We start from the raw sequence: 13,845 nt of genomic DNA, 5'->3' as shown, positions 1-13,845 counted from the left end.
TTTCCCAAGCTCTAGGGCAAGGACTTTCACTGAGACTTGGATAGCAGGATCCAGCCTGTGAGGCTGTCTTGCCCGCCCTGAGGGTTGCTGTTGTTTAGACCAGCTCTCTGCAGCGGAAGCCCCAGGCAGTAACTTTCACTGGGACTCGGGTAGAAGGCCCTGAGGGTTCTGCTCTCTGAGCCCGGCCGGGCTGCGGCTTCGGGAGCCTTGGACTCTGCGCTCCTACCCCTGAGGTCCAAGTGATCTCGGGTTCTGGCTTTTGAGGGGAGCCGTACCTTTTGAACCGGGTCCAGGTCCAGGAGGAGGGTTCCCAGGGTCTGTGCTGTTGATCGTTTTGAATTTCGGCGCCTTAGGAGCTTATCGTTTGAGATCGGTCGGGAAGGGTTTTCCGGAGATCTGGACTTTAGCTTTCTCTAAGCCGCCATCTTAACCGGAAGTCCTCCACCATGCTAAGCTCTTAACAGTTATCTCAGGTTTTTGTGGGGAGGAGGAGTCAAGATGGCAGTGTAGAGGCAGTGAAAGTTCAGACCTCTGAAAACCCATCCTTACCCATTTCAAACCAAATGCTCCTAGGACACTGAAAATCAAACCTAACAGTAGGACAGAGCCAAAGAACCCTCCTGCCGGACTCAACTTAAAAGGTACACCCCCCCCCCAAAAAAAAGCCTGAATTTGAAAACACTCGGGTCTAAGGGGAAAGAAGAAGGAAGGTCCCAGGAGCCCTCCCCCACCTAGACTGCTGAGCTTCCAGCGGTACCTGGAACCTCTGGGTGGACAAGGGTGCTAGTCTGGAGGGAGTACCTTATGGGCAAACCTGTGCCAGGCTCAGAGCATCGAACACAGGCAGTGGGGAAGCAGTTGGAGAAGAAGCACAGAACAGGTAACCTAGGCTCAGCAGCTGAGACACTCCATATTGCCCCCCACTTCCTAAGGTTTTGACCTCAGGGCACATCCAGCTCTGCAACTCAGCTGGGATTAATTTCATCAAGCCTTCAGAGGGCAGGCAAGCTCAAGCTCCAAAACACCTCCCCCACAGACTGTGCTGAGAAATTTGCTGACTAAGCTCCAAGGGGGAGGGCTAATAGAAAATCCCAAAACCACAGATCCAACGACATAATGAGAGGAGCAAGACTACAGGCAACTACAAGTGGAAAAGAAGGAGCAAATATGAGTAAACAACAGAAAAAGAAACTACAATTGACAGCTTCTATCCAGGCAATGAACAAAGAGCAAATGTAACAAAGAAGGATGAAAGAACACCAAGCAAAAACACAGAAACTCCAGAGAATTGGACACAGGCTTTGGAAGAATTCAAAACACAATTCAAAACACAATAAAAGAGGCTGAAGACAACTGGGAAAAGAACTTAAAAAGCAAGATAAGTCATCTGGAAACAGAGGCATTTGAACTAAAACAAGAAAATAGTGTCTTGAAAGCCAAAATCAATCAGCCTGAAAATGAGGCAAAGGAGATAAAAGATGAGGCAAAGAAAATGAAAAATTAGGCAAAGAAGATGAAATTTCAATGAGGCAAAGAAAATGAAAGATGACCTCCAAAGAAAATCAGACCAGAAGGAGAAGGTTGACAAAAAAGCCAGGGATGAAATCCAGTCTTTAAAAACCAGAATACAACAATTAGAAGCAAATGACTTCATGAGGCAAAAGGAAATTATAAAACAAAATCAAAAGAATGAAAAAATTGAGAAAAATATGAAACATCTTATTCACAAAACAGAAAATTTGAAAAATCATTCCAGGAGAGAAAACTTAAGAATCATTGGTCTACCAGAAGACCATGACAAAAGAAAAAGCCTGGACATCATACTACAGGAAATTATCCAAGAAAACTGCCCCAATATTCTAGAACAAGAGGGAAAAGTGGAGATTGAAAGAATTCACAGGTCACCTCCTGTATTTAATCCCCAATTGACAACACCCAGGAATGTTATAGCCAAATTCAAGAACTATAAGACCAAGGAAAATATATTACAAGCTGCTAAGAAGAAGTCATTCAGATACCAAGGAACTACAGTGAGGATAACACAGGATGTACACTGAAGGACCAAAAGGCATGGAATATGATATTCCAGAAAGCAAGGGAACTAAGTCTACAACCAAGGATCAACTACCCTGCAAAACTGACTATATTCTTACAGGGGAGATTATGGTCATTTAACAAAATAGAAGAATTCCAAGGATTTGTAAAGAAAAGACCAGACCTGAACAGAAAATTTGATGCTCAAACTCATAACTCAAGAGAATCATCAAAAGGTAATTAAGAAGGGGGGGGGGGGGAGAAGAAAAACAAAAACAAAACAAAAAAAAAAAACTTTTTTTAAGAGACCCAATAAGTTAAAATGATATGTATCCCTATAAGAAAAGAGGTCATTGGTAACTCTTAAAAATTGTTACTATCACCTGGGTAGCTAGAAGAATTATACTTAGAGGGAACAGTGAAAAACTATATAGGATGAAATGCCAAGACATAAATATGTATATAGAGATTTGATTGCATAAATATATATATATATACATATATATACACACACATATATATATATAACTAGAGCTAAATAAAAAGGTTAATACTAAGAGAAATGGGAAAAGAAACAAAATGGGGTAAATTTATATGTCACAAAGAAGCACATGGCGGGAGGGGGTTGGGGGAAGAACATCAATATCCTGATAGGGTAAAGAGGTTGGAGATAGGAAAGACTCAATTCTTACCTGCATTGAAATTGACTCAAAGAGGGGAGAGCAATCAAGTACATTGGGGCAGAGAATTGATTTGTGCCCTATACGGAAGTAGAAGGGAAACAAACAGAGGGAGAGGGAAGCAATACAAGGGAGGGAAAGGATGGGGGGGTAGTTTAAAAAGACCGTAAAGAAAATAAGAGGGGAATAAGAAGGGAGGGGGGTAGAAAATGAAGCAAAATAAGGGTGGGAATTAGGGGGACTGATAAAAAACAAAACACTGGTGTAGAAGGAAATAGTGAAAGAAGAAAGGGCAGGACTAGGAGTGGAAATCAAAATTCTGGGAAATACACAGCTGGTAATCATAACTCTGAATGTGAATGGAATGAACTCACCCATGAAATAGAAACAAATAGCAGAGTTAATTAGAAACCAAACCCTTATCACATGCTGTCTACTGTTGTGCTTGAATTTTTCACCTTTTAAGATTGTTATAATATTGAACAATGGCCGCCAAGGAATTTACTTATGAAATTCCTAAAATGAAACACTCAAGTCAGAATGGAGTTTATGGAGGTTTAATCACAATGGGAGTAGGGAAAAGGAGAGGGAGAGAAGGAGAGAGGAGAAAAGGGAAAAGGGGTTACTCAACCTCTGACCAAGGCAGAGGGAGTTTAGGCCTAAAGGCCAAGGTGGAAGGAATTAGTCCTTGACTCACGTGACTTATCTGAAGGGAAGCTGTCTGCGGGCCTCTTCTCTGTTCAAGCTTCTAACACGAACTGCCGTCTAGCTCTCTCCACAGGAAGTGCGCGAATTCCAGAGGCTGTTCCCTACCTCATTTCCTGTGCCTCACAAGTGCCAATGGTGGCTCTAGCTTGGCTTAGGACAGCCCAGGTGGGCAGTTAGTTATTTCTGATTTGTCATTGACTAGCACATGCCCGTGTAGTGTGGGTGTGCACAATTTTTGGGTGCTAGACCAAGATGGAGACTTTTAAAATTCACAATGAAACACACATGAGGAAGGTAGACATGCACAGGGTAAAAGTAAGAGGATGGAGCCAAAACTATTGGGCATCAATTGATAAAAAGAAGGCAGGAGTCACAATCATGATATCTGAAAAAGCCAAAGTAAAAATAGATATAGTCAAAAGAGATAGGGAAGGTAATTACATCCTGATAAAAGGCAGTATAGACAATGAGGAAATATCAGTACTCAACATGTATGCACCAAATGGCATAGCATTCAAATTTTGAAAGGAGAAATTAGTGGAGCTCAAGGATGAAATAGATAGAAAAACTATACTAGTGGGAGATCTGAACCTTCCTCTATCAGAACTAGATAAATCAAACCAAAAAATAAATAAGAAAGAGGTAAGAGAAGTGAATGAAATGAATGAAATCTTGGAAAAATTAGAGTTAGTAGATAAGTGGAGAAAAATAAATAGGGACAAGAAGGACTACACCTTCTTTTCAGCAGCACATGGTACATTCACAAAGACTGACCAAGCACTAGGGCATAAAAACATTGCAAATAAGTGCAAAAGGGCAGAAATAATAAATGCAACCTTCTGAGACCACAATGCAATGAAAATAATAATTAGTAAGGGTACATGGAGAGGCAAATCAAAAATTAATTGGAAATTAAACTATACAATTCTCCCAAATCAGTTACTTAGAGAACAAATCATAGAAACAATAATTTCATTGAAGAAAATTGTAGCAGCCCAGCCCATAGACGTTGTGGGGAAGCAAGGAATGTGAGTGAGCACATGGCCATTATGTGCATGGCAATGAACTTTATTGCCAGCATGGCTGAAGTTTAGGCGCGAAACCTTGCTTTCCTGTGTCCCACTCACCTGAGGAGTAAAACCCCACCTTCACCTTGTCATAGGTTGTATTATCCAATAGGGGTACCCCAGATAACTCATCCATATGTATTGAGGTATCATATAACTGTTCAATATGTATTGAGCTGGCATGACTATAAATAAACCAGCTCCTCTAAGCTCCGCCCACTGGTTCAGGATTCCCGGGTCTGGCAAGTAGCAACTTCTCCCCTGTCCCTCTTCTCTATCTTTCTTACTAAGGCCTGGTCCTTAGACCAGGCCTGCCTTACTAAGGCCTGGTCATTAGTCCAGGCCTGCCTTACTTCCTCTCTTTCTCCTAATGCTATCTAGCATTATCTACCTCTTGTAGTTCCTAGTCTCCTTTCCATCTGCACTAGCTTTATCCTCTGACCGGTACGGTGTTAAAAGAGGATCATTGGGTGGTTTCAGCCTGAATATTCACACCCAGTGGTCGGAGCTTAGCTGTGGCTCATACAAATAATATCCGTCTACTGACTCGGTTACTCACATCTCTAAAGTCGGCCCGTTCACGCCCTTCGCGGGTAAAAATCTCTTCTCTATCTCTATCCTCTCAAATTCTTCCCCCCATTGCAGCCTCTTGCAGGCCGGGAGGTTGCATTCTGGCGCCCAGACGTGCTTAAGGCCCACTCCTAGCACTCTCGTGGCATTCTACCTTTATTTCTCACAGCGGTTTGGGAGGGCGCGCCCCAACACGTGAAGGAATTCTTCAGGCTCGCGTGAACGAAGCCAAAAGACGATTCCCTTCAGGTCTGGAAAAAGGAAGGTGAGTTGGTCTCAGAGATGGGTTTGAATATTTCCTCCCACGCAGGCTATATACGACTCCTCATGTCGTTAGTGGAACAGGGAGGTAGGAAGGTCTCCAAAGCGCAGATCAAAGCCTTGCTACAGGTGATTCAAAAGGCTTTCCCAGCCTTCCCAGCCAAGGGGACGCTAGAAGTTGCGCAATGGGACCTAATCGGACAGTCTTTAAAGGACTATCAAAAGGAAGGTAACAGAGTCAGGAAGACGGTATTTAACACCTGGTCAATTATCAGAACCATTCTAGAGGATTTAGCTACTAGTACCTATACTGCAGGGGAGAAGGAATTTCCACAGACTCAGGAATTAAAAAAGCAGGATTTCAAAGGCACTGCTCCTGAGGAGACTGATGGGGGAAGGGAAGGAGAGTGTTCAGAGTGGTCTAGGGATCCGCCAGAGGCCCCAGGCTATAGCTGGAAGAGGAGTAAAACAAAAGAGTCATTTGCAACTCCAAAGCTATATCCTTCCTTAGACACTCTGACCCCTCCCCCTCCCACTCCACCACCAGACTACGGGTTGGCTTCACGAGTCTCCCTCGTGGCCTCCCCACCCCCACCTTGCTCACCTGAAGTTTCTAAGCTTTATTCACCCAGGAATGAGCCGATCACGCCTACTCAAAAGGGCAAGGAGGGCATTTCTGCTTTCCCAGTCAGATATATAGAGGACCCTGAGGATGCCAACAGACGCATTGCCCAGCATAAGCCCATAGACTGTAAGGTCTTGAAAATGCTCAGAAGCAGCGTAGTAAAAAACGGGGCAATCGCGCCATTCACACTAGCGCTCCTCAGTAACCTGGCTCAACAGACACTCACGCCGGCTGACTGGTACCTGGCAGCCGAGTCCGCCCTCAGCGGAGGTGACTATTTGACCTGGAAACTGAAATTCCATGATCTATGTTCCCTGCAGGCCTCCGAGAACAGGCAGGCAGGAATCAATGTGCCCTTTGAACAATTGGTAGGGCAAGGAGAATTCGAACCAATTGCTAGGCAAATCGCAGCCACAGAGCAGATTTTTAACCAGATAGCCAGCGCGGCCACTAAGGCATGGAGAGCCCTACCCGGGAAGGATTCAGAGCGCTTGTATACAGAGATTATCCAAAAGCAGAACGAATCTTTTGCTGACTTTGTGGATAGGCTCAGTACAGAAGTCCGCAGACATATCCCTCACGAAGATGCAGCCAAGGTTCTCATTCGGGACCTTGCTTTTTTAAATGCTAATGAACAGGCCAGGACAGCTTTAGCTCCCATTAAAGCTACAGGGACCCTGACAGATTTTTTAAGAGCCTGCCAAGACATAGGCATGGGTGAGACACGAACTGTTTTAACAGTGAGTGAGCAGCAGGGAATGCTCACAGGGCATTGCCATGCATGCGGCAGGAAAGGTCACTATCGTAAAGCATGTCCAAATAGAAGACCAGGAAAGACTCCAGGTATCTGCCCCAAATGCAGAAAGGGCAGGCACTGGGCTTCTGAGTGCAGAGCTAGCAATAAGCGAAGTCTTCCCAACACAGGATCTAACACCCAGTTAAACTAGACTTCGGGCCAGCCTTGAGCCCAGGAGCAAATCAGGGCAGGACCATGAGGTATTCTTTTCGTTTCCCTATTATAGCAACCGAAAGCATAGTATTGAAAGAGAACTCAGAACCTACTTGGATTCCAGCTAGCTTTCGTTTCCCAGTACCTCAAGGTGCTAAAGGGTTAATACTAGGCGACCCTGACCTCATTGCAAAGGGTTTAGAAATCTTTCCCACATTGTTTCAGGATAAGGAGACCAATGGGCTCCACATCCTGGCTGCTGCAGAGCCAGCATTTTGCATTTCAAAGGACACCAATCTAGCTTACTTGACCATATTCCCTGAGGCTGATTTCTCTCTAAAGAGCAAGCTTCAAAAAAGCAGCCTTGACTCCACAGCCCATGGATTGTTTTGGTCTCAAAAAGTGACTCAGGATAGGATGGTAATGTCTTTGTTTGTAGTAGACAGGGTTATCTCTGGCATCCTGGACTCTGGAGCAGACATCTCGGTGATCTCTGCTACGGATTGGCCAGAGTCATGGGAAGTCATTGAACCTCACCAGAAGTTAATAGGCATAGGCACTCCTGAGCACATTCTCCAATCAGCGAATACTTTATCGTGGTCTGATAGTGAAGGACATAGAGGTATATTTAAACCTTATGTACTAGATATTGCCCAATCTCTGTGGGGCAGAGAGGTGATGTCCGCAATGAACATAACATTGACTACATCGGACAGACTGCACACGGAATTTGTGGGTGCGGCTAGCGTCGCCCCACTATTTGCCGACCCTATCACATGGTTAAGTTCCAAACCCATTTGGATTAACCAATGGCCTATATCTAAGGAGAAATTAGTACATTTAGAGGCCATAATACAGGAACAATTGAGATTAGGTCACATACGAGAATCAAACAGTCCCTGGAACACCCCGATTTTTCTGGTGCCAAAGAAGGCAGGGAAGTGGAGGCTAGTCCATGATCTTAGGAAGATCAATGAACAGCTAATGGACATGGGGACAAGGCAACCGGGATTACCTTCCCCGGGTCCGATTCCCATAAACTGGAAGCTGATAGTTATAGATTTGAAGGATTGTTTTTTCAATATCCGCCTGTCCCCACAAGATTGTCACAGATTTGCATTTTCTGTACCCTCAATAAATTATGGTACTCCTTTCAAAAGATTCGAATGGCTGTGCCTTCCACAAGGCATGCGTGTAAGCAGCTGTTTATGTCAGAAATATGTAGCACATGCATTAGAAAAGGTTAGACTTGAACACGGGAATTACCACATAATTCAATATGTAGATGATATTCTGTTAGCAGCGCCATCTAGTGGCGAAGTGGAGATATTGCTCGCAGACGCCACCAAAGCGTTAAGGGCGGCGAATCTGGTGATCTCTAAGGAAAAGATTCAAACCACGCCCCCTTACAAGTACCTAGGAACACTAGTGTATGATCAAGAGATCCGTCCACAGAAAATTGAGATTCGTAGAGATTCCCTGAATACGTTGAATGATTTCCAGAAGTTATTAGGTGATATTAATTGGCTCAGACCTTTTCTAAAAATCTCTGCAGGACAGTTAGAACACCTGTATGCCACCTTAAAGGGAGATGCTGCTTTAACATCCCCTAGAACACTGTCTCCCAAAGCGGAGGAGGAGTTAAAGGTAGTGGAAGAAGCGGTATCAAAAGCCAGAGTGTATAGAATTGATCCATCATTACCTTTAATAGCGTCTGTTCTACAGACCAGGTATACTCCCACAGGTGCTTTACATCAGGATCAACACATCATAGAATGGATTCACTTAGCCAATCAACAAACTAAATCCCTCACTAGCTATCTAGAACTTATCATTTTGCTGATAACTCAGATCAGAAAAAGGGCAAGACAATTAACTGGCATAGATCCTAGTACAATTCATGTGCCTATAACTAGAGAGCAAGTTCAGAATTTATTTGCACAGTCTTTGCCATGGCAAATTGCTTTTGCCGATTATACAGGACAGATAGATAATCACATTCCTGCTAATAAGATACTGCAGTTTGTAAAATTGACTCCTATTATTTTTCCAAGAATGACATCCATGCATCCTCTTGTAGATGCTGTGAACGTTTTTACAGATGCATCAAAACATGGGAGAGCAGGAGCTGTAGTCCAGGATAGTACAATGTTATTAGACACTACTTATGGCTCTCCACAAAAAGCTGAATTAGCTGCAGTTCGCAGTGTGCTAAGGGATGTAGTACAAGCTTGTAATATAATCTGTGATTCATTATATGTGGTTAATTTGGTTAATTCGCTGGAAACAGCAAAGATTAAACCTGTACCTGATGAGGAGTTATATCTCTTGTTCCGTACCACCCAGATGGTGATATGGCAGAGGCAGAACAAATTTTTTATAACACATATTCGTTCACATACTAACCTCCCTGGTCCTCTCTCGGAGGGAAACGCTAAGGTGGATACCTTAGTGGCATCTGCTTTTCAAGATGCAGTTAGATCACATTCTTTATTGCACCAAAATGCAAAATCTCTCAAATGCCAATTTGACATTACTAAAAGACAGGCACAGGAGATAATCCAGCAATGCAGCTCGTGTGCCCAGTTCTCCTCTACACCTCTTCCCTCAGGAGCTAATCCACGAGGACTCAATGGACGTGACTCAATATGCTCCTTTTGGAAGGTGGAAGTATGTGCATGTGATAATTGACACATACTCAAGGGTCATATGGGCCACGGCACAAACGGGAGAAAAAGTTTCTCATGTCATTGCACACTTGCTGGAAGCATTTGCGCATTTGGGCATTCCAAGTCAGATAAAAACTGACAATGGTACTGCATATACCAGCAAAAGGTTTGCAGAATTTTGCAAACTGTGGAATATAAACCACAAAACTGGAATTCCAGGTAACTCCACTGGTCAAGCAATAGTGGAGAGAGCTAACAGGACTCTCAAGAACCAGACACAAAAACAAAAAGGAGAGTACCTGACAATTTATGAAGGTGACATCTCTAAACCCAAACCTATTATCCCTAACAAACTGTTAAGGATAGTACTTTTAACTCTCAATCATTTCTCCATCCCAGAAGGGCTGAATGCTACACCTATGCAGACGCATTTTGAGTGTCATGATACAATGGACACGGTGCAGCAGCCCTGGGTTTTTTGGAGATTGCCAGGAGACAAGGATTACAGAGGTCCGAACAGGCTAATAACGATGGGTCGAGGATATGCTTGTGTTTCCACAGATAATGGAGAGATCTGGACTCCCAGTAAGCATCTCAAACCGTGGAAGGGACCGCTTCCAGATGCAAGGGGAGCAGAGGAACAGGCTCACCAGTCTAGCACCGCACCGGCTGCCCGAGACCAGGACGAGAAGCAGACGAGCATCGCTGCTGTCTCCAGTCAGCTACCTGATGGTCAAGCGCAGGGCACCGGGATCGAAGGCAACACTGGTGAATGCACGCACTCTGAACACTGACATTACATTTACTCTGATGGCATTCACTATTTTGACTTTGCTGAACATCTGTCATGCTGAAGTCTACTGGTCCATCGTGCCCAAACCTCCTATTTTGAGAATGTTAACTTGGATGGACAAGCCCCCTCTGGTATATGTTAACAACACGGACTGGCTACCACACCCTATTCTAGCCAAACGTGTTCCTCTAGAGTCTGAAGGGGCTCTGTACAATTATTCAGGATCTACTGTGTATCCTCCATTTTGTATGTCTTTTAGAAATTCGTTTATTGGTAATTCTTTCTGTGTACCACGCAGACATCAAGCGTGGATTGTCAAAAACGCCACTGACAACAGTTATGTAGGGGTTGGCATGGGTGTGATAGGAATGGGAGATGAGTTAGCACGTAAGACGTTCCAACCTAAACACCCTGCTAACAAGTACCTATGTCCAAATCAGATAGGTACGGTACAAAAGGAGTTGCCATGGACAGATTGTTCTGTCCGAGTTCCCAGAAAGGTTAAGATGCCGGCAACCACAGACTTTAACATTTACAATTGGGCACCCAGGTTACGTTGTGGTCGCTCTGAACAACTGACACGGTTAGACAAATACACTGACTATGAGAAATGGCACATGCCATGTCAGAATTTTCAGAAAATTGAGGACTTACTAGAAGTAGACATGGCTGGTTCTAGACTTGCTATTGAAGCAGGTCCTATACAGAACACACAGTGGAAGATAGTGGCTGCCACGCAGCCGATATACAAGTTTAAGGTCAAGGTGAAGAACTCAGGACTTGATCTTGAGTATGACAGTCACATCAATGTCACAGCATGTGTTTTTGCTCCTTATGTAATGCTAGTAGGTAACAACCTTCGAATTTTTAAAAATGACAAAGGTCTATATGAGATCAACTGCACAAAATGCCGACTACATCAATGTCTTAGTCCTAAACACCAAGATTCATATGTTGCTATCATGTATCATCCACCTTTAATGTGGGTACCTGTCAACTTGACAGAGACGTGGGCATCTACGCCTACTGTGCACATTGTTCAAAAGGCATTTAACATGGTTATACATAGGTCCAAGAGAATGGTCTTTGCACTTGTAGGAGCCGTAGTCTCAGTAATTGCCATGATCACATCACTAACCACGGCAACATTGGCATTAACTTCCTCTATCCAGAACCATGAGTTCATACAGGAAGTGGTGTCTAACTCTTCCAAATTATGGCACACTCAGCAGAGTATTGACTTAGCTTACAGAGATGAGCTGGACAGTTTAAAAGATGCTGTGTTTTGGTTAGGTAAAGAGGTTGAAGCTTTACACACAAGGATTACTTATCCCTGTCATTACAATCAAACGGGTTATTGTATTACTCCGTTGCCATATGATAATGTGTCATATGAATGGCAACTGGTCGTTCAGCACATCAAGGGTGCTTGGGGAAGTCATAACAGCACCTTGGACATTATTAAGTTGCAACAGCAGATCAACAAATTAGACCAAATTGTATATGAGAATGAAGCTGCAAATATAGCTGCAAATTGGGAAGCAACTTTATCTTCCCTAGATCCCCAAAATTGGTTTGGTAGAGCTAATTTAACCAGCATTGGTACTATCATTTTATTCATATTATTGGCTATTGGTTTGATTATACTTTGCAGCAGAAGCTGTAAAAACAGAGCCTACATTCGAGGCATACTGCCAGAATTGGCACGGTCTTATCACACTAGGCAATTGGTGCCTGAAAATGTTGAATTGAACACAACCGTTTTATGAAAGACCAGAGTATCATGATACTTTACATTCCAATCTTTGATATATACTGAGAAGGTGAAGGCATGTTTGCTATGTCACACGTCTGTCCCTCCTGAATTGTTCAGAGAGGATGTTTTTTCTTTAAAGGAATCTCTCCCACCACACAATCCAAAAGAAAAGGGAGAGGAATCTCATAGAGATCAGTATTTCTAAGAAATCTTACAGAGATCAGTATTTTGCTCTAAGATCAGTATTTATATTTTAGAGGACACTTTTTAAAGTCACTCTTGATTGATCAACCTTGATTTTTTCTTTTGCACTATTAAGGCCAGAACTTTAAGTATAAAGAAGGTACTGTTAATGCTCTGATCCAGAATTATGAAGGTGCCAAGATTTCTAGAATTACAGTCACCTTACGGTCAGTAAGCATGAGAACATGACAGAAATTGTTAATTTTCAGTTGACCATTCTGGAGAGTGATGTCTGATTGCATGCAACGGGAATCATGATGAATACCAGACAGCCTAAGCCACGGTGATGCATTTTCCATGTGAAATGGATGCTTGAGGTTGGGGAATGCAGAGACATAGTGCACTGACGCCCTCAGTCACTGGAGGTCCTGGCATCGTCCTTCCAACCAGTTTCTTAGGTGGCAGGCATCTGGCAGTGAGAGCGAATAGATCCCAAAGATGCAGAATCAGTTCAAGAGAAGGAAAGCATTTATCCTTCGGGTCCAGAGGAGGTCAATTGTGCTAATCATGATGAGATCTGACAACTTCTCATGGTTCTGACTGGTGAAGAGTGACGTAGTTAACTGAAGCACCTATCTTGTCAGACGGAGAACTTCTACCTCATGAAACCAGGATCAGTGTTATGGAAATTATTTTTCTCTTTGACATTTTATATTTTATATAATTATTTTGTTAAGCACATAGATAGAAAAAAGGTTCACACTTGATTTTTATATTTGAGTTTTATAATCGGGTTTGATTTTCTCACTGTGAATTGTTATGATTGTGCACCAGTGTGTTTATATTTAGCGTGTGTTGAGTTACATTTTGATATTACTCTATTCATTTGTGTGTCAAACAAAAAGGGGGAGATGTAGCAGCCCAGCCCATAGACGTTGTGGGGAAGCAAGGAATGTGAGTGAGCACATGGCCATTATGTGCATGGCAATGAACTTTATTGCCAGCATGGCTGAAGTTTAGGCGCGAAACCTTGCTTTCCTGTGTCCCACTCACCTGAGGAGTAAAACCCCACCTTCACCTTGTCATAGGTTGTATTATCCAATAGGGGTACCCCAGATAACTCATCCATATGTATTGAGGTATCATATAACTGTTCAATATGTATTGAGCTGGCATGACTATAAATAAACCAGCTCCTCTAAGCTCCGCCCACTGGTTCAGGATTCCCGGGTCTGGCAAGTAGCAACTTCTCCCCTGTCCCTCTTCTCTATCTTTCTTACTAAGGCCTGGTCCTTAGACCAGGCCTGCCTTACTAAGGCCTGGTCATTAGTCCAGGCCTGCCTTACTTCCTCTCTTTCTCCTAATGCTATCTAGCATTATCTACCTCTTGTAGTTCCTAGTCTCCTTTCCATCTGCACTAGCTTTATCCTCTGACCGGTACGGTGTTAAAAGAGGATCATTGGGTGGTTTCAGCCTGAATATTCACACCCAGTGGTCGGAGCTTAGCTGTGGCTCATACAAATAATATCCGTCTACTGACTCGGTTACTC

General features: G+C 43.4%; 1 protein-coding gene across 1 annotated transcript; it reads left to right on the top strand.

Annotated features, from left to right (window-relative positions):
• Window positions 1-2,966: 2,966 nt before the first annotated feature.
• Window positions 2,967-13,820, top strand: LOC130458467 (endogenous retrovirus group K member 6 Env polyprotein-like). Its single transcript, XM_056824278.1, has 2 exons — window positions 2,967-5,324; window positions 10,125-13,820. The coding sequence occupies exon 2, from the start codon at window positions 10,128-10,130 to the stop codon at window positions 12,123-12,125; it is 1,998 nt and encodes a 665-aa protein (XP_056680256.1). The 5' UTR covers window positions 2,967-5,324; window positions 10,125-10,127; the 3' UTR covers window positions 12,126-13,820.
• The last annotated feature ends 25 nt before the right edge of the window (window positions 13,821-13,845 follow it).

This window comes from Monodelphis domestica, chromosome 3 (genome assembly GCF_027887165.1).
Source record: "Monodelphis domestica isolate mMonDom1 chromosome 3, mMonDom1.pri, whole genome shotgun sequence".
Classification (NCBI taxonomy): Eukaryota; Metazoa; Chordata; class Mammalia; order Didelphimorphia; family Didelphidae; genus Monodelphis; species Monodelphis domestica.
The sequence above is the reverse complement of the archived record's forward strand: the minus strand, read 5'-3'. Positions and strand labels throughout refer to the sequence as shown.

Excerpts from the sequence above, each read along its gene's own strand:
- LOC130458467 (XM_056824278.1), top strand. The coding sequence starts at position 10,128 with ATGGAGAGATCTGGACTCCCAGTAAGCATCTCAAACCGTGGAAGGGAC.